General features: G+C 41.6%; 1 protein-coding gene, 1 non-coding gene and 1 pseudogene across 3 annotated transcripts in view; 2 read left to right on the plus strand and 1 right to left on the minus strand.

Annotated features, from left to right (window-relative positions):
• Positions 1 to 3,701: 3,701 nt before the first annotated feature.
• NIPSNAP2 (nipsnap homolog 2) overlaps positions 3,702 to 25,462 on the minus strand; it is a 30,872-nt gene continuing 9,111 nt past the window's right edge. Inside the window, exons 4-10 of one of the 2 annotated variants that reach the window (XM_033110258.1) lie at positions 19,623 to 19,717; positions 19,211 to 19,281; positions 18,315 to 18,455; positions 17,356 to 17,387; positions 10,524 to 10,618; positions 6,033 to 6,116; positions 3,702 to 4,815 (exon numbers count right to left, since the gene is read on the minus strand). In XM_033110258.1, the coding sequence (XP_032966149.1) occupies positions 4,751 to 4,815; positions 6,033 to 6,116; positions 10,524 to 10,618; positions 17,356 to 17,387; positions 18,315 to 18,455; positions 19,211 to 19,281; positions 19,623 to 19,717 (583 nt within the window). In that variant the 3' untranslated portion in view covers positions 3,702 to 4,750. The remainder of the gene's footprint in view (positions 4,816 to 6,032; positions 6,117 to 10,523; positions 10,619 to 17,355; positions 17,388 to 18,314; positions 18,456 to 19,210; positions 19,282 to 19,622; positions 19,718 to 25,462) is intronic. The other variant, XM_033110259.1, reaches the window with a different exon arrangement.
• On the plus strand, positions 5,203 to 5,306 carry LOC117025378 (small nucleolar RNA U13). Its single transcript, XR_004423591.1, has one exon. It is a non-coding gene; the product is annotated as a small nucleolar RNA U13 (small nucleolar RNA).
• Positions 20,859 to 23,477, plus strand: LOC117025084 (potassium/sodium hyperpolarization-activated cyclic nucleotide-gated channel 2-like; annotated as a pseudogene).

Raw genomic sequence — 25,462 nt, forward strand, 5'->3', positions numbered from 1 at the left:
TGATCATAAAAAAAAAAAAAGGGTATTTGATAATCACATGAAGTAAAATAACTGAAAACAAGTTTTACTCTTCTCGAATTAAGGAGGGGGCTCACAGGGAGCTCTCTCCCCTAAATGAATTAAGCAGTAACTCCTAATAGCATAATGAACCATTTCTTTCTTACAGATGACTTGGAAAGACCTGGAAGCCAGGTTCATATTTGTTCTGAGCAGTGCCAAGAAAGGGAAATTCCAGAACATGCTATAAAATTATGAGATTATATATCCTCCCTTGTGGAAAACTCGGGGAAGATAAAGACACGTGTTTAGGAAGAGGCATGCAGTGGACGCTGATGGATAATTAAGTAGAAGAGGCTGGACATTTGAAAAATTTATGATTTAACCAAATAATCAAATGTGGTCAAATCAGATAAATTATTTAGCCAATAATCAAATCAGATGAATCAAATTTCCTTCAAAATCATAATTTCTCTAGGCGAGATATGAAATAAGTTTGGCAACATTTAAATGAGATCACAAACAACGAGGCACTTGTTTCCTAATTGTGAATGCTTCCTGGCAGCTCTCCGAGAGGCTGTTTTATGACATTTGTACTTTCAGCACTGCGACGCTCCGGGCAGGACCAGGCATGCCAGGTCTGTAAGGCACCCTGCGTACTGCGTCAGCCTTCGCCACCTTGCAGTGTGCATGAGCTGGGGCAAGACTTCCTCGGGCGGGTGGGTAGGCGGGCAGAGGACTGAAAAGCTGACAGCCCATCAGAGCCTGTGCACTCAATTTGGCTCCGAGGAGTCTGATCTGCTGAGAAATCTTGATACTCACATATAGCCTTTGTTACCCGTTATACAACCCCTCCTCTGGTCCACAGGCTCCCCAGCTCCTAGCAAGCTGCATAGAAGCAGCATTCACAATCCCTCCTTTGTTGTGTTGGAGTGGTGAGCTTGAAATGATGCAGCAACTGCACTCATCTCTTTTATGCTTTTCTAATTCTGGACTCACTTGTAAACAGCCACTCACCCAAGAGTTATGTATGCAGCTACAATAGGACAGGATTCAGAAAGTGTTGACAGTTTTACATGGTTTCCTATCCTTGTGACACCATTTTTTCATGCTGATCGTGAACATCGCTTATGTAAAGAAAAAAGTTAAGAATGGGAGCCATAAAGTTAAGAATTGAAATTTGTCATGGCATTAAGTTGAAACAGAAGTCCCTCAAAATTTGTATATGCTTAAAAAAAAAGATAGCCCTATGGCCTTCATTTCCCACCCCCACCCCCATCTCCTTTTGTTTGCTGCTGTAATGATTCTCTCTCTTCTACTGGTTACAAGTGTTTCTCCATGACCTCTAGGGAGCCCCGCCCAGCTACCACTCCAAAGCAGGGGTACCATTCCAGACCCCGGGCAGGAGTGTAGCCGGAGATTTAAGTGGTCCGCCTCAGTAAGTGACCCTCAGCGTCTTTACGACTGGTTCAGAAAACGTGGGGAGTGAACTGACCACAAGTCACACTGCTTATTTTCACATTTTCCAATGTATTTTCATGTTTCCTCATGTAATTCTCCAACCCTGAGGTCAGTAGTTGCAATAGATATTGCTGTCCTCTTTTTAACAGATGGGAAACAAGTTTACAAACTTTAATGACTGCTACCGGGTCACATTCAGAGCTGGAACTCAGGTGAATGATTTCCACAACGTTCTTTATTTGCATTAATAGAGCCAGGAGAATCTATCCTAAGCTTATTATTATTAACTTATTATTAACACTGTGATCACAAGTGTTAGAATATATTAATACAGTAGGTGAAATTTTACTTCCTAGGATACAAGTCCATTTTGCAAAAAATTCAAGTGGTTTCATTTTTAATGATCACTGAATTCTGGACAAAAGATGGGCTTTAGTATTAGAGGATTGGTTCAGTACTTTGCTGATAAGTTTCCAATTCTGAACATATTTCTGTTTATTGTCTTCCTTTTGAATTGTTTTTACTGAGCTTATTCCAAGGATTTCTAGAACTTGAATCAAAAATGGTATGAATAAAGACACTGCCTTGCTTTCTGAGTCCCATGTATTTTCTAACTAGAACTGACAGTCTCCATACTTTCTTTTCCTTCTTTCCCTTTCTCCCTCTCTCCTTCTTTTACTTTCCCCCTCCTTCCTTCCATCTATTCATGAGGCATCTCACGATTATTGAACATCTACTACATCCCAGCCAGAAACTGAAAGTATAAATTTAATAAATAAAAAAGTATAATGTAGACCTGAAAAAGGATCTTTCACAGGCAATTGAGAATAAGAGAAATGAAACAGGTTTTGTCAAGTGTTCGTTTAGAGGAGAACAGTGTATGTTTCTAAGAGGGCTTTTGAAAAGTACTAGGGATGTGTGGGGACAGAGCCCCAGAGAGCAGTTTCCAGGCTCTTGGCCTCATGTGGAAAGGTGCTGGCTCAGGTAGTAGGTGGCCGTCAGCTGTGGGTAGTTGGCCGTCAGCTGTAAACATTGAGCCATTGGCCACTAATATAACTGCGGCGGCTACGTTGGGGAGTCGAGTCGAGTCATCGGTTGGTTGGCAGAAAAGCGGACAGCAGGTCACACGTCGTGTGAATCCAGCCTCCAGTGAGACTATACTGGTATGACTCCCCTACCTATGGCTCCGTGGGTGTTCCTTTTTGGCCTCACCACATCCTGTGTTCTTGTGTGGGGAGCGGGACCAGAGACCCCACAGGCCGCCCCACGTGATAGGATGGTATCACATGAAGGATAATTAAAAGTGAGTTGGCTTATATAAGAATATATTCTGGTGACTATATTCACCAGAGTTATACCCAGTGAATGGAAAATGAATTTGGAAGTTTTGAATATTGCCAGTGAAAATTAATAGTGGGATAAAATAATTCATTCTCCTACCCGAGTTTAATAAAAGGATTTGACAAATTGGCAGAAAATGCTAAAATAAAGTGATAATTTGATAAATTAGCTTAATAATAGAATGTTCTTGTCAAAAGTCCCCCGGCAGCTAGATTAATGATCAGTTTCCAGACCTCATCTAATCCAGCCTCGCAGAAGCATGTGACACAGGCAGGCGCATCCTTGATGGACTTTCCTCACTTGGCTTTCATGACATCCCACTTTCTTCAGTTTCTTCCTATTTCCCTGGTGGTTTCTCACTATCCCTTCCTGGTTCCTCCTCACGTACTACTTCTCGGGGCACCAAGAGGAACCAGTTATAGAAGTTCAGAGCTGAAGGAATCTTAAAGATCATGGGATTCAACCTCCCCATTTTATAGATTAAGGAATCAACCCCAAAGAGGGTAAGTACTCAATGATTAAGAAGTAACTCCTAATAGTATACACAAACCATTTTTTCTTAAATTACTTGAAAGACCTGGAAGCCAGATTTATGATTGTTTTGAGCAGTGCCAAGAAAGGGCAATTCCAGAACATGCTTTAAAAACTTGCCTTCCAGGCAAGGAGCCTGGGCTTAAAAGAGCCTGTTATGCAGACAGCCATACCCCCAAACACCATGACACTGCGCGCTGGTGACCAGGGCCCGTTCCCCAAACACCTTCCGTGGCCCAAGGGAGAGGCTGTGAGCCTATTAGTGTTTTACTCCATTGACTTGCGTATGCACACTTGAATTGAGACAAGCTATTTTTCAAGAGCAGCAGGGTCATTCTCAGCACAAGTTCATAAAAAAGATTGCAAACACGTAAAATGTGAAAAGAGGATTTTATTGACTTTTATATGTTCTTGGAGAAAACCATTCACATGTAAAAGTCTGACATTTGATATGAGATTTATTCACACTTTTACACATGAATTATTTAAGGGTCAGACATAATTTTTCATTTCAACAGGATGTTTATATGATTACAGTCACAAAATAGGCACACTCAAAAAACTAAGTCAAACAGTTATACAAAGTATGCAGGTGATGCCAATTTAAATCTGAACATGCACTACCCCCCATACATGATCGTGGAGACCTGGAGAATGTCTGAGGTCATGAGTGATTTTCACAAAATAAAACCTCTTTTTCTAGTGCCTCTCATTTTGTTATAGAAAAATATTACAAACAAAAATTAGTGCTATTCATGGTGTTCATCTCACAATCACATGATACACAGGTTCAAGCCATTTCCTTTCTCGTACAGAGGCATCACAACCCTCTTTAAGTGAAGACTGAATTATTGATTAAATGGACCCTGGCAGCCACTACCAGCTTAGTAACGCACATTGTTTACCAGGCTGACTGATTGAAAATGAGAGTAGAATTAAAACATATTCAGGTACTGGGTATACTCATAATTTGTTCCTAGTCTGAGAACCAAAAATCTGCTAGAGAAACATGATAAAATCTGTATTTCTTCCTTATACAAGAAATTTGTCTAAAAATCTGTAATTATAAAACAGATTTTTTATAACGAAATGCCTAACTTTTTTCATGGATATCCAGATTCTTATTTAGAGCTTTTTCAAATTTTAATTTGAGCCCTCTTTTTTCAGAGGGTGGTTTAGGTATATTCAACAAACACAGGGATGTTTCAAAGAGGACTACAGAGTATGGTTATAATCAGTCAAACGAATAGTTTTCCTTTCTTCTAATTATGTAAATTTTAAAGAAAAGAGGTCTCTCATAAGCTATATACAGCAGTTTACATTTCAGTGTTTTTCACTTGATATACAATTAAAATTAATTTATCACAAATACTTGTCACATAAATTTATGTGACAGTAGGCACATCTAAATTCTGTAGCTTTACTGGAGAGGCGAGGTCTTCAGTGGGATCATGATTCTGGATTCCATTTCCTGAATAAGTGGAACTGAAAACAAGATCAAGATTACTGTGCTTGCTCTTTTCTAAACAGATTACGGTAAATACACATTAGCAAAGAGGTTGCTGAGAATGTTCAGAAGCTGTGGAGCTCGAAAGCACAGAACAGAATGTTGGAATATGTAGGACTGACTTCAGGGGCAGAAACAGACAAGATAATGATAGTTAGCATCCTTTTAGATGTTATTAAAACAAATTCTGTCTGCAGATGTGTTTCACTTGTAGGAAATTAGGAAAATCCATATTATGAGAAAAATGGTGCTTTCTCAAAAGGTTCTTTGAACTAACTAAAATTTATATAAAACAAGTAATATTGCATTTGACTGTGTCCTACACAAATGAACAGATATACTGTACTTTAAAACTCACTGCTGCGATCCTTTTGTAGTTCATAAGTGTGATGATTGGGTGTTCACGCTTTTGTGTGAGATGTGCCTCCCACAAACCTTGTTACGACAACGGCACATTACCCGTCTGACGTGAAAAGAAAAAAAAAAAAAAACAAAAAAACAAAAAAAACTCACTGCTGAGTAAAACTATCCTCTGGGAACTGATGAAAGTGTAAGAATAAGCAACAAAGTCACATACAATTATGACATTTTTGAATGAAAATACCTATTTTCTAGAACAAATTACTCTTTGATTTTTCTTGGTAGTACATGGGCTTAAATGTACGTGACATGCAACATGGTTGGTATTTATTACTGTATTGGTATTGCTGGGTGATCAGCTGATTTTTTTTAACAAAAGTACATGGTTATACATGCATGTGTAGGTATGTTGTATATACAAACTCACAGGAAGTCTAAACACATCAGCTTTCAAAATTACTTTTTAATTGCTGTATTGTAATGTTTTTGTGAGTGAACAATCCTGATGAGACAGGGAAAGCTTAAAAAAAATTTGTTATAAATTTTCAGAGAATGCAGCAATGTACAGAAGCAATGACATCAAATTTACAACATACAAGGGTTTGAAAACTGTACCAGCCAACATAAATATTTAGAAGAATTAATACTCTTCTTTACTGGAATAAAGTCATGTAACTATTAAAGAAAAATTTGACTTCCTCCTTCCCCACAAAGTTGTAATTTACCATCTAGAGCAGCATACTTTTTAAAAAAAATACATATTAGCTGCACGGGGAAAGATCATAAAAGAGTAAGACAAGAATAATAAAGTATTTTATGCCTATTACAATGTTACCTGTGTAATACACCAATTCTTCCCAGCCGTGTTTATGCCATGCTGCATTCCGAATGTCTTCCCTCGTCTGAAGATCCTTGTAAGCTAAAAATAGCCACACAGAAGAAAAAAGATTTACACCAAACACAATGCCCTACCTCTCACTAGAACATCTATTAATACTGACTCAGCTGCTCATCTAGTTTTCTCAGAGACTACTTTGGGAATTTAGTACTAAGTTGGGATAACTGTGAACTAGTTATTCTAAGCAAAATTGTTACGCCCTTTGGGAGAAGCAAAACAATCCACTCTTGAAAAACAAGGAGCTCTTAAGTTTTATAGTCTAGTGGATCCCAGACATACATTTAGAAAACAAGTGCACTTCTTCAATAACATGTTAAATTCATAACCAGAAACTGCCAGACCACAGATGAGTAACATTAGATTAGATTCTGTTCCACATTTACAAAGCACTACAAAGATCCGGGTGAGAGAATGTTCAATGCAGTGGAAAACAAAGACAAGTAAAAGAAATGTCAGCCCCTACTGAGTCCTGTGGTGTCAAGAACAGAGTACATAAGAACAGAGAGGAGCCTGGGAGAACTGCTGGGAGGTATGATTTGACCAGGTGGGTCTTGAAGGTTGAAAAGGGTATCATCAATATTTAGGAATGGAAGAGAAAGGTGCTCTGGGTGATGGGGAGAGCATGGTGAAAGCCATCAGTCCTTCGTGTCATATGGTAGAATTCACAGGTATCTCACCTGGCTGCCTTGATTTCTGAATCCCAAACTGGGCAAGACCTTTTCAACTACTCCCCTGGGAGATGCTTGCTAGGCATCTCAACAGTGTCAGTGTCTGTCGCAGTCAAGACTGAAAGGTCACCCAGGGCTCCCTCCCTCAGTTCTACTTTCTGTTTTGGGATACACGTTTTCCCCTTGGGACTTCCTTCTCCCTGGGATAAAACCTACTCTTGGAGGCCTAGCAATTTAACCATCTAAAGACAAAATTTCCCTCTAATAGTAACAGAGTATAATTTATTACATAAAGTTTTGAAGGTGCTGATAAATAGAAGGAAAAATAAATGTTTTGCCTCTTAACCCCAGAAGGAAAACACCACTACAATTCCTGTGACAAGCACCAGTGTTGTCATTGAGGTCAGACAGATGACAGGTGCACTGTGTGCTGAGCTGCCCCTTGCACAGGCTGGGGAGGCCTTGCTAGTTTTCTTAATTAAAAAAATTCTTATTGTGGTCAAATATACATAAAATTTACTATTTTAACCATTTTAAAATATACAATTCAGTGGCATTAAGTACATTCACATTGTGCCACCATCATTGCATCTATCTCTAAAACATTTTCATCAACTCAAATTAAAACTCTGTATCCATTGAAAAAAAATCCCCATGTCCCCCGTCCCTTGCTCACCTCTATTCTACCTTCTGTCTCTATGAAATTGCCTATTCTAGGTACTGTGTTTCCCCGAAAATAAGACCTAGCCGGACAATGAGCTCTAATGTGTCTTTTGGAGCAAAAATTACTATAAGATCCGGTATTACATTATATTATATTATACCCGGTCTTATATATATTATAGTAAGACCCGGTATTATAGTATATTAATTATATAAGTCCCGGTCTTATTTTACTATAAGACCGGGTCTTATATAAATATTTGCTCCAAAAAAACACATTAGAGCTCATTGTCCGGCTAGGTCTTATTTTCGGGGAAACACAGTACCTAATATAAGAGGAATCATACAGTATTTATCGTTTTGTGTCTGGCTTATTTCACTTAGCATGTTTTTGAGATTCGTCCATGTTGTATTTAGCATGTACTAGAATTTCATTCCTTTCATGGCTGATTAAGATTCTAATTCTATTATATGTATACAGCTCATTTTATTTATCAGTTCATCCATCAATGGACTCTTGGGTTGAGGAGGCTTTTAAAGATGGCAGGCACCTGAGTTTGTTCATAAACTGAAGGCAGGAGGCCCCAAACGCGGTGGTGGAGCAAACGTATGAATGGAGTCAGGCCCCGAGGACGGATGACACCAAGTGCTTGGAAAGCAGACATGCCAAGGTCTGCGCCTATCTCAGCTGCGGAATAGCTGCGGGTTCTGCTTGGTTTATTACCAGCTACGAATCACGGTATCTCATCTGTGGTGGGTGGTTCCGAGGATTCAGAGAATGATGCGTAAAGTAATCAACAGACTAGAGGTGCCTGGCAAATGCTGGTTATTTTTCTTTCTTTTGTTTTTTTTCAGTGCTTAAGCATTTAATTGAAATTATAAAATGGCTGTATCTGTACATTAAATTTGTTGGAGAAGGTTACATAATTTTAAAAATATTTAATAAGTTACTGATGTTATTAGAAAATACTGTACATGCATCATTTAAAATCATTTTTTAGTCCATTTTATGCTCTATGAACTTTCCATTTGCCTTAGATAAATATTGCCATCCTGATCTTTTCTACAGAAGTTTTTTCATCATTTTTATTCATTTTGCTTTAATATTAAATGCTGGTAGTTTAAGAAAATGTGGGAAAGTGAGGTAAGTTTCAGAGGCAGGCACTGAGAATCTATCTCTACATGTCTACATACTCTACATACTTTTTTCTACAATGTATGAAATGGAAAGTGAACATTTGGTACACTGAGAAGACACAGGTGCTGCCACATGGCCACTCTGGGACACTGACGTACCACGCTGTCCCGGCTTCTGCACCTGCGTTGTGGAGGACCCTGGTGGGCTTATCCTGCCTCTGCGGTGAAGTCTTGAGTCGCCCCATGGGCTGAACTAAGGACTCTGCCCTGCGCTCGTCTCGGCCTGTCTGCCATCGCAGCCTCCTTCACTGCGTCCCTACCCAGACTAGCTGTGGCACTGATGGGAAGGAGCGTATGCACGCATGACCTCTGCCCAGAGCCGGACACATCAATCCCTGTGCTTACTCTTGGACAGAACATGCCTGGGGGTGTGTGCAGGAGCCACGCTCAGGCCTCACCAGGCTCAGAGGGAGGGAGTGGGAAAAGGTATGACTTTTCAGTCTATATCCTCTGGACAGAACATCCACTATTTAAAAAATAAAAACTATGCCCTTACCTCAAACCTATAAAGGTTAAATTAGATTTAGTATAATTTTAAAAGGCAGGGACACAGGACACATTTCTTAAAGATTTGTTTCCTACAACTGACACTTAGGTCAGCTGGCAGCTAGTGAGAAAACCCGAGGTCAATGCTGCCCTCACTTCCTTTGCAGCTCTATCCTCTGGTGCGGGATCTTCAACCTCTGCCTCAGAAGACACAGGCGCCACATGCCAGGTTAGCCCTGTGTGTGCAGCTGATGTGAGCAGCTGGTCCAAGCAGTGAGTGGTAGGGGGGTCTCCTCGCCACACCTTGAAGGTTTGGGGTGCTGTGTTCCAGCAACACAATGTAAAAACTACTTTTCTTGTGTCAAACTTACCCAGATTTAGACCCCTGGAAGATATTCTACCACTCAGCCAGTCTGAAATGTTTGTAGTTTTCTGAGCACTTTTTTGTAATTTCCCTTGTCTCCATCACTGTTCCAGGCTTTCCTTCCCACCTTTACGTGTCAATCCCATCTATATCCTGACGTCTTGCCAATATTCCACCTTTTATTGATGTCCCCCCAATATAGGTAACTTTATATCCCTTTCTGTGTTAGGAGTACCTTGAATATAACTCCCTGTGTACTGATCACACACTGCCTTGTGGCCTGCCATTCATGTTTGCTCTATCCCTCATTAGACAGATCACCTTATCTTTGTAACCCTCACAGGCTGACACGCCAGGCAGACAGGGTGTGGTGCTTGGTGGGACCAAACAAGTCAGACTAACACCTTAGTTAACTGATATGGTCCGGAAATAAGTTATGCTTTTTAAACTCTAATAACCATTTACAAATGTGGCCATAATGTTCAGGCAGTATTTACAGCAAGCTGTTACTGAGACCCAGTTCCTGTTCTAGCAGGGAGAGAAAAACAAATAGCCACAGCTGTGATAACTTGGCTCAGGAGAGTGACATTCACTGGGTGGGATGGGGACCATCTGAGTCAGGCCTGAAGGACACCAGAGATGAAAAATGCAGGAGAAGGGCCATTGGGACCATGGAACTAGACCCAGGCAGGCAACAAGTTCATGTGCAGGGAGCTGTCTCTCAGGGTAAAATGCAGGACTGTCTTTGAGGGAACAACGGGAAGCACTTAGAAAGGGAGGTTAGGGACCACTCTGCGAAAGGCACTCAGTAGCTTTAGCATCTTCCCTCTCTTAACTTCACCTCTTTCATTTCTTTCACCATTATCCCCACTTGGATGATCAGCTTACCACGTTCCACGAGTCTATGGACTTTTGCTGCTGACCTCCCGTTCTAGACAGTGCAGTTGTGTTTAAGACTACTGACTTGAGATACATTTTACTGTATGGTACAACTTTAGTGATGAACCGTGAAATTCCAGTAACGCAAAAATGAAGGACAAATACAAGTACCCCAAAGATGATGCACCATATATAACTGCCCAATCTGAGAGAAGAATCCTCCAACAGCTTCATTATTGTCCTGTCTGAAGCGAACGGCACGAGCCCTGTAAGAAAAAAAAAATGTTCACATATAGAATTAGGTATGTGAAAAAGAATCAGAAAATTTCCTCCATACTGAGCAAGTTTTTGAGAATATGACTAATCGTTTTTAATTATCAGATGCAATAATTATTTGAATGTATGTAAAATGTAAATGGACCTTTCTGTAGCTATGCCAACCATTTCTGTGAGAAGTGGACAGTAATTAGTGACTATTAAAATAAAAACGTGAGGATACAGGGTTGCAATGCTGATTCTTCACATACAATCAAGAAAACTGGGAGAGGACAAAACCAGTAAACTTAAAAATTGCTTTTCCAAGAACATGCTGTGAGAAAGTGAGGGAATCTGGATAGGAGGATATCAAAATGTGACAGGCAAACAGGGACCACCCCTGGAGAATGGGGTTTAAGAGATGAAGGCAGCACACCTTCAAAGCAGCCAGTGACATCTGAGAAACACACAAACTCTCTGAACTACAAAGGGGCTTTGTAACCTCTGTGAAACACAGAGCCATCAAAGTGGAGCTTTTTGGCAATACACCATCACTACCAAACTGAAGCTGCCTTTTTTTTCTTACCAGAGCAAACCATTAGGAAAATGAGTATCAAATGACATTCATTCATTATGTACTATGGGTAGAAGAAAGTGTGTATACATGTTGTGTCTACATGTGTAACATGAAATTGTGATTACATTGCTTAAAAATTGGTTATTTGTCTTAAACTTTCCTTTTTAAGACTTCCTGTTGCAAAAGGTTTCAGCTCTTCAATTTGGACATCTTCTTTCATATTTGTTCCAGGTACTTTATATTTAGTGATGCATCTGAAACCCTAAAAATGTTTAAAATGTTTATCTTCCTGAAAGCAGTTCTCTATAATCAAAGTTGAAAAAATCTGTATCATCGCTGCCCAGGCTTTGGCCTGAAGTCTGTCACATCGGGGTCCGACTTGACAGCACTTGGGAAGATGAATTCATTCTAACTCATTTAAAATTAAGAGCTGGGGTGGCCCAGTGGTTCAGGCGGTTGGAGCGCCGTGCTCCTAATGCCGAAGGCCGCTGGTTCAATCCCCACATGGGCCAGTGAACTGCGCCCTCTACAGCTAAGACTGTGAGAGCCTGGAGCTGGGCTGCCACACAAAAAATAAATAAAAAAGAGATGGAGCATATGAACGAGTATACTAATCTACTAGTGTCTATAAAGTCTCCACTCTCTAGGGACAAGATGTCCGAGTGTCCCAGTCTCCAGTGCGTCCTCTTCCTGGAGGTGATCTTCACAGCAACTGAATCAGAACGTCTCCCAGGTCCCCTGGGTGAGAGTGATGAAGCCATTTCCCTAAGGCCACTCTGCACACCTTGGCCCAGCTTCAGGCCCCCAGTCAGGTTCTTTTCTGGGCAAGGAGGGATCTTTTGCTATTGTCCGCATGGGTCACCCCCAAATTATATTAAATTCCTTAACCTTTGCATTTAGAATGATCAATATCTTCACAAAAATTACAAATCTGATTGGTAAATTACTGAAATTAAACAAATCACATTAACGTGCATTATAATTCTACTCAGAAGGAAAAAACCTTTCACTGATAGTGACAAATATCAGGATTATTCATTTCATTCTGAATTTTTCTAATTCAGTTACAGTAGGCAAAGAAAACATACTTGCCTTAGCACGTAGTAATCAGAAGCATGTGCTGAAGAGATCACCATCTTACAATAGTTACCTATGTGCCAAAATATAAATTCAATGCTGAACTGACTTTCTAATTTTTAAAATAACTGAAGAATAACCTCCTCGTGGATTCCATGGTGGGCAAGTTTTAATTCGCAAAAATAGAACTACTGAGTGATGATCCTACTCTATGGGCAACTAAATTATATATGTAAGCCCTCTCTCCTTAATAAGATATACCTATAATAGGAGTGTATGAAAGCAGAGTTTGCAACCCCAAAATATGCCTTTTGGGACATTTTAAGTGGATTATTTTTAAGAAATGAAAGGCTCAGGAGAAATCTTTGACCATCCCCCTAACTGCGTAAAGGAATTCAGACAGAGGACCTGCTCCAGGAAGGGAGCTCTCATCACAGATAACTACCATGTTTCCCTGAAAATAATACCTAACTGGAAAATAAGCCCTAGCATGATTTTTCAGGATGACATCCCCTGACAATAAGCCCTAATGCGTCTTTTGGAGTAAAAATTAATATAAGACTCGGTCTTATTTTCGGGGAAACACGGTATAGTGCAATATGAACTGCAATAGATGGGGAGGAACCTAGCAAGGCCCATCTGTTCAAAGCCATCTGTGTCCGTCATCGTCGGTAAAGATGGTCCAGCAAACATTTACCAAACATTTGTTTTCATCTCCATGGGAATTGCCTTCCTGCCCTTTGAAATCCCAAACCACAATCCTTCTCCCTGGCTCAAGAAGGCAGAGAAGCCTTAACTGCCCAATCTGTCCTCGGGTCTTATATTCTTATGGACCCCCCTAGGTACATACATACATAATAAATTTGGTCATTTTCTCTTGTTCATTAGATTATGAGTCCAGCCAGAACTTAGAAGGGTAAGAGGAAAATGATTTTTCCTTCCCCACATATACAATCAAATATCTATTTATTAGTTTTCAAATATCTATTTACTAGTTTTCAAATTAAAAGAAACTCTAGCTTTCACCTTTGATGACCCAAGAAAAAATTAATTAGAAATAAAGATCACAGGACCATTTTTTTGGAGCTAGAGTGATCTTAAAAATTATCTAGTCCAATGCGAGAAATTTCATAACAGAAAAAAGAACATATGTAAGTTGAAAGTAAGTCACAGTTTCTCACTTAAAGATAAAGAAACGAAGGGTCAACAGCTGACTAATGGGCGATAATGTATTCTTGTATCTCTCTTAATTATTGAGGCTTTATATTATATCTTGTTTGTCTTTTCTCTTATTACAATAGTCAGGATTTCCAAAAACAACATAAAACTCTAATGGTGAAAGTTGGTAGTATTGTTTTAATGGTAATGAGCATGCTTCCTGTGTTTCCTCATTAAGTTTAACGCTGTTAAAATGGAGATGGATAGTTTTATCATTTACATCAGGGCCAGCAAACTACAGCCCTTGGGCTAAATCCCACCCTCTGCAATTAGTTTTTATGGTCCAGGAGCTAGGAATAGTTTTTACATTTTTAAATGTTTGAAGAAAAATCAAATCAAAAGAATAGTTCATGACACATGAAAATTATGAAATTCAAATTTCAGTGTCCATAAATCAAATTTTGTTGGGACATAGTCACACTTACTCATTTACAAATTGCCCATGGTTGCTTTCGCACTGAAACAGCAGAGTTAAGTAACTGTGACCAACACAGGAGGGTCCATAAAGCCTACAGTATTTACTATCTGGTCCCTTACAGAAAAGTCTGCCAACCCCCGATTTAAATAAAATATTCTGTATTCCTAATTTTAAGGTGTTTAATTAGGAATTAGTACCTAATAAATCTGGTGTCAATCCTTACCAAATGCCTTCTGAACATACATTAAGATGATTTTTTTCGTTTAATTAAGAAATATTTCAACCATTCCAATCACCTAGGTTTTAAAACATTAATACTTTATGTTTTATTATATTTGCTTCAGATCTTTTCAAAAGGAGATGAACACTGCAGCTTCCTTTGTACTCCTCCTCACACCAGTCCTCTTCTTCCTTCCCCCATCAGTTAACTCTTTGGGGGTAGTTACCTCTCTTTTGAAGATAAGAGTCTTCCCCCATGGTTTTATATTTCTACTTCATATACATGTATCCATAAATAAGTTATATCTTTTTATACAGCTCTTGTTAAATAGCTTACCTATATAACTTTTTTGTTATATCTTTCTAAAAATTTACATAAAAGGCATCATGTTGTACATATTGTTCTTTAACTAACTCTTAGCTTGGTGTTTTCAAGATTTATCCATTGACAGGAACAGACCAGATTTACTTTAACTGCTGTGTAAGCTTCCACTGCATGAATATACTATAATCTTTTCCACTAAGGCATACAGATTGTTTACTATTTTGGCAACTGTGATTGACCTGTTTTTTCCCTCATGTAACCACTCGTTCCTGCCACCCATTCAACATTCCCTGATCACCGAGGGTGTACCAGGCCTGGTACAGTTATACAACTGGAAAGCGAAGATTCTGCCGGGGGTGATAAATGCTTTAACAAAGGCATGAGGAAACGTGCCCGAGCATGTGTGGGCATCTCTTCCAGCTTCGACTGGGTTACATGAACCCATTTCCTAATTTTGAATCATTCCTGGATTCTTATATAAATTTTCTTTAGTGAGGTATATCACTAGCAGCTTTATAGAGGTATATTTTATACACCATTCAATCCACCTTAGTGTACAATTCCCTGCTTTTTAACCATACTTACAGACTTGTGCAGCCATCACCACAATCTCATTGTGCTGAAAGATCCCTGTGCCCATCTGAAGTCATCTTCTGTCCCCACCCAGCCCCTGGCAACCCCTAAGCTTTCTGTTTCTACAGCTTTGCCTTTTCTGGAGATTTCATACAAATGGAACCATAGAATATGTGCTCCTTTGTACTGGACTCTGTCATATAGCACGTTTTTCAGGTTCATGTACATTGTAGTATGTATTAGTACTTTATTCCTTTTTATTGCTGAATAATATTCCATTATATGGATATGCAAATTTATCCATTCATCTGCTAATGAGCATTTAACTTGTTTCTACTTTTTGTCTATTATGAAAAATGCTACCATCATTGTGCCTGAGTTTGTATCGCTGTATGCTTCCATTTTCTTAGGTATATATACCTAGGAGTACGTAATCATGACTGGGTCATATGGTAACTCAATGCTTAATATTTTGAGGAACTGCCAGGCTGTTTTCCAAAGTGGCGGCACCATTTTATGTTCTTACCAGCAATGTATGAGGGTAACAATTTATCCACGACCTCACCAACATATGCTTTTGCATGTCTTTTTAGTTACAGCCACCCGACTGAAGTGGTGTCTCACTGTGGTTTTACTTTGCATTTCCATAATAACTAAGGATGTTTGGCACCTTTTCATGTGCTCATTAGACATTCCTATATCACCTTTGGTGAAGCAGCTATTCAAATCCTTTGCCCATTTAAAAATTATTTTTAACTTATGATTTTTATTTTTATTGTGGTAAAAGAACATAACATTAAATTTACCTCAGTTATTTTCAACTGTACAGTTCAATAGTGCCAAATATATTCACATTGCTGTGCAATAGATCTCTAAAACTTTTTCATCTTGTAAAACTGAAACTTTATACCTACTAAACATTAACTCTCCTCCACCCAGCCCCTGGCAACCACATTTTCATTTTCTGTTTCTAAGATTTTGATTATTTTACATACTTTGTATTAGTGGAATCATACAGTATTCTTCTTTGTGTCTAGCTTATTTCACTTCGCATAATGTCCTCAAGGTTCATCCATATTGTAGCATGTGGCAGGATTTCTTTCTTTGTAGTGGCTGCATAACATTCCATTATATGTAAATACCACATTTTCTTTATCTGTCTATGGGTATTTGGGTTGTTTCCATATTTTGGTTACTGTGAATAATACTGCCATGAACATGGGTGTGCAAATGTCTTTTTGAGATGCTGCTTTGAATTCTTTTGAATATATACCAAGAATTACAAAAGTTTTTAATTTTGGTGAATTGCATTTTGTCAGTTTTTTTCTTTTGTGGATCATGATTTGGTGTTATATAGGTAAGGATTCATTACCTAACCTTACGTGACAAAGATTTTCTCCTATGTTTCTTCTAAAAGTTTTATATTTAGCTCTTACACTTAAGTCTACAATTCATTTTTGATTAATTTTTGTATAGAAAGTGAGGTAGGGGTCTAAATTCATCTTTTTCCAAAGGTACCAGTTGTCTCCACACCCTTTGTTGAAAAGACTACCTGTTCCCATAGAACTGCTTTGCTACATTTGTTGAAAACTAACTGCTCATATATGTGAGTTTATTTCTGGACTTTCAATTCGATTCCTTTGATCTGTATGCCTGTCCTTATGCCAGTTCCATGCTGTTTTGATTAGCTTAGTTCTGTAGTCAATTTTGAAATTGAGAAGTTCAAGTTCTCCAACTTAGTGCTTCTTTTTAAAGGTTGTTTTACCTATTTGGGGTCCTTTGTATTTCCAAAGCCTTCTGGGATTTTGATTGGGATTGTGTTGAATCTGTAGATTGGTTGGGGGAAAAACTGGTATTTTGTTACTTAAACTAAGACAACAAAAAAAGCAGCTACGGTATCATGGTGTTGCTTTGTTTACATGACAAAAGCAACATTTCAGAAAACATAATGTGAAGAAGAAGAATGTGAAATAACCTCATGCAACACTGGGTTTTGTTAAAAAAAAGTCCGTATCTCCTACAGAGATATACTAACATACTTATGGATGAAATGGTATGTTGTCTGGGATTTACTTCCCAATCATCTGGGTTGGGGGAGTTAGACCTAAGCAGGATTGGCTATGTGTTGATAATTATTGAAGCTAAGTAAGGGGGAGATCCATTGGATTATTCTCTCTAGTTTTGTATGTTTTAAAATGTTCATAATACAAATGTCAAACAAAGTAACAGTCGAGCATCAAATCATGGCATTATCCCCAGATTTTATTCCTAGAATTAACACTATGCCCTAATATAATCTATTAACAAGACTTACAAACTCACCGTTTAGTAATATACTCACCAGTAATTGCCCCACTCAATCATAGTTCCTGGCTGAAAAGAAATTTGGATTTTGGTTTGTTAGTTCTTTTGTGAAGAAATATGGAATAGCAGTGTAAAAATATCAAATGACAAAACTAACTTAAAATTTAACTTTTAATAATGTGAGATGTAACAAATTAAAAAATATAACAAAAAAATATTATTCACTGTGTTCATACCTATCCCACAGTGAGAGTAATATTCTATGGCTTCCTATAGGCAGACTACATATATAGTAAGTCATTCAAATTATAGTTATCATAACCACAGTTAGGCCCATGACTTAAGTCATGATTAAACTCTTGGTACCCATTCAGACTTTACTGTGAAATAATAAAAAAAAAAAAGTTTAATTTAACTATACTTAATAAGGACATCACTTTCTTTTTTCCAGTATAATGGTGAATGTTACACCACTGAGATCTACTGATATGTATTCCTTTTAATAATGTTGCTATCTGGGGCTTTCGTTCTAGTAGTCACTTAGTGGGCAAATATCTAAAAAGTCTCACAAAATATTATTTATTCCCTTTTAATCTTATGGTGCTGTACAATTTACTCAACAATCACACATTTATTAGTTGCTTTAGTTCAATTACAATACCGTAGATGCTACATATTGTACTTAGTCCTGCATTTTAGATCTTTCCTCTTAAAAACAGAAATGCCACATGGAAAAATGTCAAATAATACAAATTATGTATAAGATTATAAAAGATGAGAGAGCTTAGCAGAAGAGAAGGAATGAGAAATTAAGATTTTAAAAAAAGGAAGCAAGGTTAAGGACTGGATAGGGGAGAAAACAAGCCTGTGAAAATATGCCAGATACATCCTCATATATCACAGAATGCACACTCAACTTTTTTGGTCAGCACTAAGGGGTGCTCATGCTTCTTCACAGAAGAATGAGGGACAGTTAACTTGTATTTCAGTACTTACTCGGAGTTGGTACGATCTGAGTTCATATATATTAGGTCCTGACCGTGGAACAGGCTCATTCCAGAAGCTAAATTCTAACAGCAGCTGATTCTTCCTAGAGAGAAGCATGTTGCTTCTTGCCTTCCGGAATTCTATAAATTCCTTTGAGAGAAAAAAACGTGCTGATGAAATCTAATATTTATACATAAGCGCACTTTAGTAACATTTCTGCCCCTTCTATGATAGAATACTATTATCAAGAGGGCCCCACGTGGCCTGAGACAATCCCAGTTTACATCTTGTTAAGCTGGCGTAATGACTATTACATTCCTTTTCACTCTCAAGTGTGCGGGTTTAGATGATGAACTACATGGGTCATCCTACTTATTTATATGACAATATAAACAAATTTAATTTCCCACGTTTTAGGTTCTCCTAACAGTGTTCGACAGCATAATAGAGGTAGAGACTACAAAACGTCAAATAATTCAAAAGCCATTTATATTTGGACTGGGAAGCTATACAAAAGGTTTTCTTTCCTAACCAGGTGTGGTTGTTTGACATGCACCTATTAGTGAAGAGAGGGGCAGGATAGCAAAGTTAGCCCAAGGTTTCTAAAGCAGGGATGTGTTAGCTAACCCAGGGCTGGCTGTGTCCATCATGCTGACCTGCCAGTTTCAAAGTACCAGCTTATCAATTTCAAAGTACAACTGACTTTTACAATAAGAATTGTTATTTTAATAGTATTACAACTGGTTACTTCATATTTGAATACAATGTCAAGAGTTCAAATAATAAGTTTTCCTACGAAAAACAGCTTACTAATGCTTAAAAAATTGATGACAGAATAGTCACTTAATTCTTTACTAATATTTACTATATCATTAGTATAAGTAAACATTTTGCAAAATCATTACCTGATTTTCTCTGAGTTTATTCATGACCTCCGTGAGGGCAGGATAGCCTCCTTCATACCTCCAGAGGTGGACTGGAATATATTTTAAAAGATAACATAAATTTAGAGCTTCATACTCTTACCTTGAAAATAGTCTAGATATGCATAATGTTAACACAGTACAAAACTGAAATGTGCCATGTGTTGGCCTATGAGTTACATGATAAAGTTTCAATAACAGATTGAAACATTAAAAACAATAAAAATAGGAGGCTTTGAAATGAATTACTGGAGAAATTTCTTCAACTATAAAACTAGACCGAAACTTGGAAAGCCTTGATTATAAAAACAAGCTTTAAGTTAAATATTATTTAAGTCGTTACAGTAAAGGCTTAAGGGAATAAGTGTTTATTCCAAAGACTTCGGCTTCCTACCAGCTTGATCCTGCTCGCCATACCACGTGTTCCAAGTCCCCACCAAAGTACAAGGGTAATGTTTATCTTCATGAATCTTTGGCAACACCTCTTGACTTAAAGAGAAGAAAGAGCAACACTAATCAGCCAACAAAATTATAGCAGGTGGACAACACATGATAGATAGTAACAGGAAAAAGACCATCTACTCTGTGTTCTGACAACTGACTTCAGAATATATTTATGATAAAACATGAAGAATTAACCTTTTAGTTGAATGAATTCTGTTCTGATATCCCACTTATCAAAAGCTTAGGTTTCTGATACACCCAACTATCCAGAACATTTATAAGCAACTCAAGTACAGTGATGAAAGTGATAAAGAAGAGCCAAAGGTTCTAAGATTCCAGATACTATGGGTCTACTATTTGCCATTCCAGAAAGAAAATAAGTACTTAAGAATGGTGATATTTATAAAAGCTAAGTTCTGCTGGTTTCAAAGATAGGAAGAATGAGGGAAATGGAACTAGAAAAATAGAAAAAGTACATGGAAAAAATAAGAAAGCGAAGAAAGTAAGTTTAAGACAGGGGAGACAACAAAAGTGCAAAACCAGGCAGAAGTGAGAGGAACAGAGAACGCAGTGGCCTTAAGGGGGAGAAGCCAGATCCAGAACACAACAGTCTGGAAGCGACCCCACCCTGATTGATCCAAAGGGCACCAACGTGACAGAAGAATCCAAGTTAAAGATATAACATAAAGCATACATTAAATTCTATTCAATTCAACCAACCGAGGGGATTTGAGAGGTATCACATAACCCCACACTGAACACACCACCTAGTCCATCACCATTAACTGTACAGGAGTAGAGATAAAGCACTGACACGTCAGGGCAATGTATTTAACAGAGGTGTCAGGGCTTGGTTCCATGGAAACCGTCCTGTAGCACAGATTCTAATCTACAGGGAAAAGCAAAGGGAAGAGACATAACTATGCCACATCAAGAGAAAAGCTAAAGCCTGCATACTTTTGAATAGGAAAACTATGATGAAAAAGTACAATACAGACTTGGTGTGAAAGGATATCAAAGATCAGAAATGAAATCTGTTCAAATTATTTGCTGACACTGAATGGTAGTAAGCTAGTGACCACCACCAGATGCCGGGGTACCAGGACTGGGTGTGTATTAATAGTGAACAGAGGGGCTTCGGCCAGCGGCTGTGGCTCTCCTCCTCACTGCCTGGGGCCGCCTCCCAATGGACGCGCGCGGGGAGGAGGGCGGGGCGCAAGAGGTCTCCGGAGAGCCCCGGCGCGACCCCCTCCCGGGCCTGCGCAGCTCCAGCAGTCCTCCTGAGCCGAGGGGGGCGCCCCTGGCCCGGCTCTGCAGTCGCGACAGCAGTGCGGCAGCCCTGGCACCCCGGGAGTGGCAAGCACGGCCAAGGGCAGCCCTAATTGCGAGTGTGGGTGCGGAGAGCCTCAGTGCAGCCCCGAGGGCCCGGCTTGGAGGCCCAAGGTGTAGTTCTCGTGCCGTGGGGCGGACGAGGCCAGCAGCGAGGAGGCGGGCCCGGTGGGGGAGCCGCACGGCAGCCAGGCCAGCTTCACGCAGCGCCAGGTCAGCGCGCTCCGGCAGCCGGGCGTCAACAAGCTCTCGCTGCGGTTGTTCGGCAGCCACAAGGCCGCAGACCGCGAGGAGGAAGGAGCACGTCAAGTCGGCGGGGGCCCGGCTCATCCACCCGGACAGCGACTTCAGGTTCTACTGGGACTTCACCATGCTGCTCACGGTGCGAAGCCTCGTCATCCCGGTGGGCATCACCTTCTTCAAGGACGAGACCACGACCCCCTGGATCGTGATCCATGTGGTCTCGGACACGTTCTTCCTCGTGGACCTGGTGCTGAACTTCCGCACGGGCATCGTGACCTAGGACAACGCCGAAATCATCCTGGACCCCGAGAAGATCAAGAAGTACGTGCGCACGTGGTTTGTGGTGGACTTTGTGCCCTCCATCCCCGTGGACTACATCTTCCTCCTCGAGGAGAAAGGCATCGACTCCGAGGTCTACAAGACGGCGCGCACCCTGCGCACCGTGCGCTTCACGAAGATCCTCAGCCTGCTCCGCCCGCTGCGCCTCATCCGCTACACCCACCAATGGGAGGACATCTTCCACATGACCTATGACCTGGAGAACGCGGTCATGCGCATCTGCAACCTCATCAGTGTGATGCTGCGGCTGTGCCACTGGGACGGCTGCCCACAGTTCCTGGGACTTATCGCGCAACTGCTGGGTGTCCGCCAACGGCATGGTGAACCACTCGTGGAGCGAGCTCTCCTCCATGCTGTTCAATGCCATGAGCCACATGCTGTGCATCGGGAATGGGCGGCAGGTGCTGGAGAGCATGACTGACATCTGGCTGACGACACTGAGTATGATCGTGGGCGCCACCTGCTACGCCATGTTCATCGGCCATACCACCGCCCTCATCCAGTCGCTGGGCTCTTCGAGGCGCCAGTACCAAGAGAAGTACAAGCAGGTGGAGCAGTACATGTCCTTCCACAAGCTGCCTACCGACTTCCGCCAGAAGATTCATGACTACTACGAGCACCGCTACCAGGGCAAGATGTTCGACAAGGACAGCGTCCTGGGTGAGCTCAATGGGCCCCTGCGGGAAGCAGGTGGCCTTGATGCCATTGTCTGCCAATGCTGATGCCAACGTTTTCACGGCCATGCTGACCAAACTCAAATTCGAGGTATTCCAGCCGTGTGACATCATCATCCATGAGGACAGCACTGGCAAGAAGATGTATTTCATTTAGCACGGCGTGGTCAGCGTGCTCACCAAGGGCAACAAGGAGATGAAGCTGTCCGATGGCTCTTTTGGGGAGATCTGCCTGCTGACGCCGGGCTGATGCACAGCGAGGGCTCGAGCCAACACCTACTGCCGTCTGTACTCTTTCAGCGTGGACTTCAACAAGGTGCTGGTGGAGTACTCCATGATGTGGCGGGCGTTCGAGACCGTGGCTATCAACTGCTTGGACCGCATCGGCAAGAACTCCATCCTGCTGCACAAGGTCCAGCATGACCTCCACTTAGGGGTGTTCAACAACCAGGAGAATGCCATCATCCAGATTGTCAAGTACGACCGCAAGATGGTGCAGCAGGCTGAACTGGGCCAGCCCGTCGGCGTCTTTCTGCTGCTGCTACTGCTGCAGGTCACCTGAGCCATTGCCACATTTCAGCAAGCCATGGCCATGAGCTTCTGCCCGCAGGTGGCGAGCCCGCTAGTGGGGCCGCTGGAGCTCGGCTCGCTGCGCCTTGTGCGCCGCCTGCCCCCGAAGCCCCATTCGGCCACCGCCCCGCTGGGGCCTGCATCTACTGCCAGCCCCCGCCCCTCCTGTGCGCCTGCCACTGCCTGAATGCCGTGGACTTCACCCTTCGGTGGCGCGCCTAGCTCTCCAGCTGCGCCCTGCGCAGGGCCCGCACTGCCAGCGTGTTGCCTGAGCTGCTCCTGGCGCCCGCTTTCTGCCTCGCAGCCTTCACTGCCCCATGGTGCCCCTGGGCCTGGCCCCGCAGCCTCAGCGCATCCGGTCAGCAGCTTCACGCTAGGCCTGGGGCCTGCGCCGGGGCCGCTGCGCCCAGCCGGGACCACAGGAACTTGGCCTCGCCTGGCGCCGCTAGAGGTCTCGACCTGCTGGACTCTGCGCGCTCGCGCCTCTTGTCCAACTTGTGACTCTCGCTGCACGGCCGGGTGGGCCAGGGGCGTGGCCTTCATTCAGACCAAAGCTATGCGCTGCCCTGGCCACCCGCCCCATAAGCCACAGAGTCGTCATACCGTACGTAGTTGTAGTTGGATAGGCGGACCGGCCAGCGGGGCAGCCCCTTCCGAGCCCCCGCCGTCCCCCCTCATCACCCTGCGCCCACCCACATCACCCCTACCCCCAGCGGTGGCCTCGCAAGCGTGCGAGGGGGCTCCTTCACCTCGATGCCTAAGAGGCATCGAGGTGAGGAGATGGCTGTGGAGAAGATGGCTGTGGAGTCCTGCCCGCCCCCATCCTCTTAGTGGCCCTCCGTCCGATGAAGAGTCTGTGTAAGTGCAATACGTGGCCTGCCGGCTTCCCACTCCTTCATCACGCTCAAGCCATAACCTACCGAGCCACTACCCATGCGCCCCCACGGTGACCTCCCTGGAGCCGGCACACACAGCGCCCTCCAGTGCCTGGCACCCAGGGGCTCGCAGTTCCGGCTGCACATGGGTGTGGGGGCGAGGCTGGGGGTCCCTGCCTTCGTTATGGAAGTACTGACAAGTCGAGGCAGCAGCACTCCCCACTACGCCCCCCACGCCCCACTAACCCCACATCCCCATTCCGTGCAATAAACGACAGCACTGACGCCCCCATACCCCCAAAAAAATAGTGAACAGAGAAAAGGTCAGATTGGTCTTTTGTCTCACTAAAAACCCATAAAAGTAAATGCCACTCCTCAAAAAATACACATGGTGTGGTCACTGTACTGGCTCATGAAGTCTTATGTTCAGAATTAAGGGATTCATGGAAATAGGGGTGGGGAAAGATGGTTGGTTGGGAAATGAAAATGGGCTTCCTTTTTGCCATATGACATGAGCAGGAAATGAGTCAGTCAATGTGGAAGAAAGAAGATAGTACAAACCATCCAGGTGGGCTCCAGGAAGGGACCGAGGCCTGACAATGGGACATGGGGTTTTCACCAATACAGAAGTCATACATGGACTTGTAGCCAATCCTCTTTGTTTGGGGCTCCAAACATGCTCTTGGAAGTCCTGGCCTGACCTGAATGGAAGTTGTAAGATAGGTAGTACCTGTACCCAGAAATTGATGGGTTGGGGAGAATCTCATTATTGGGGCCCCTACAAACCAGGCAGGAGTTAAGATTTTATGAACTGGAAACAGGGAGTTGCTGAAAGTTTCAGAGAAAAAAAAATCCACGATGAAGGAAAAAACAACTCAAGCAGATAGAGTTGGCAAATTTTGGGGTAAAGGACTGCAGGATGGGTGGAGTACAGGTGCGGTTAGGAGCCCAGGAGGAAGTAAGAAAGGAGGCTACTTAGAAATGGGGTCAACAGGCCGGGAGAGGGAGATGGAGGAAACAAGCAAAGACAACTAGGTACCTGTCAAATGAGGAATGCATAGCCCTTCTAACTAACTGATCACAAAGAACTAAGGCAAGGGTGAGATAAAACCATGGTGAGTGACACACACAGGAAGCTCCAGGAGCAAGGTAACTCCACCTGTTGGGTGTGAAGGGAGAGCAAGACATCCAAATAGACATGAACAGACAGAAATCTGAGACAGCAGATGAAGCAATAACAACAGGACAGGAAGGTAATCCAGGGCAACACCAGCACAGAGAAATACTTTCATTTTATGAGAGAAGATTTAGAAATAGCACCTGTTTTGTTTTAGGGCATGTTTTCATAAAGAGAAATGTGCTGCAGTGAGAGTTAATAGTTCACAAACCACCTCCAAAAATAAACAACAGATTTTTTGCTTCTGAAAATGACGCAGATTCTGGTGACAAAAATCATTTTTCCCATGCAAGTAGCAGATGTTAAAGGCAAATAAATGCTTTTAAATTATATTTGCTCTGAATTAATCATTAAAATACTATTTCTATTAAGAACTGATACACTTAATTTTCTCTTTAGCCTTAAAATTTAGGAATTCTATAAGAGCATATAGATCTCAAATCATGAGAATCTGGCAAATGGAAGATTTGGGAAGAAATGGCAGAAAAATTCAAATACACACAGGACTTCCATGTGGCAGTTCCACTTAGAAGTAAAACTGGAAACAATGGAGGTCATGGGACATGAGTTCTAATTCCTAACA

The sequence above is a fragment of the Rhinolophus ferrumequinum genome, chromosome 7, assembly GCF_004115265.2.
Source record: "Rhinolophus ferrumequinum isolate MPI-CBG mRhiFer1 chromosome 7, mRhiFer1_v1.p, whole genome shotgun sequence".
In the NCBI taxonomy this organism is placed as follows: domain Eukaryota; kingdom Metazoa; phylum Chordata; class Mammalia; order Chiroptera; family Rhinolophidae; genus Rhinolophus; species Rhinolophus ferrumequinum.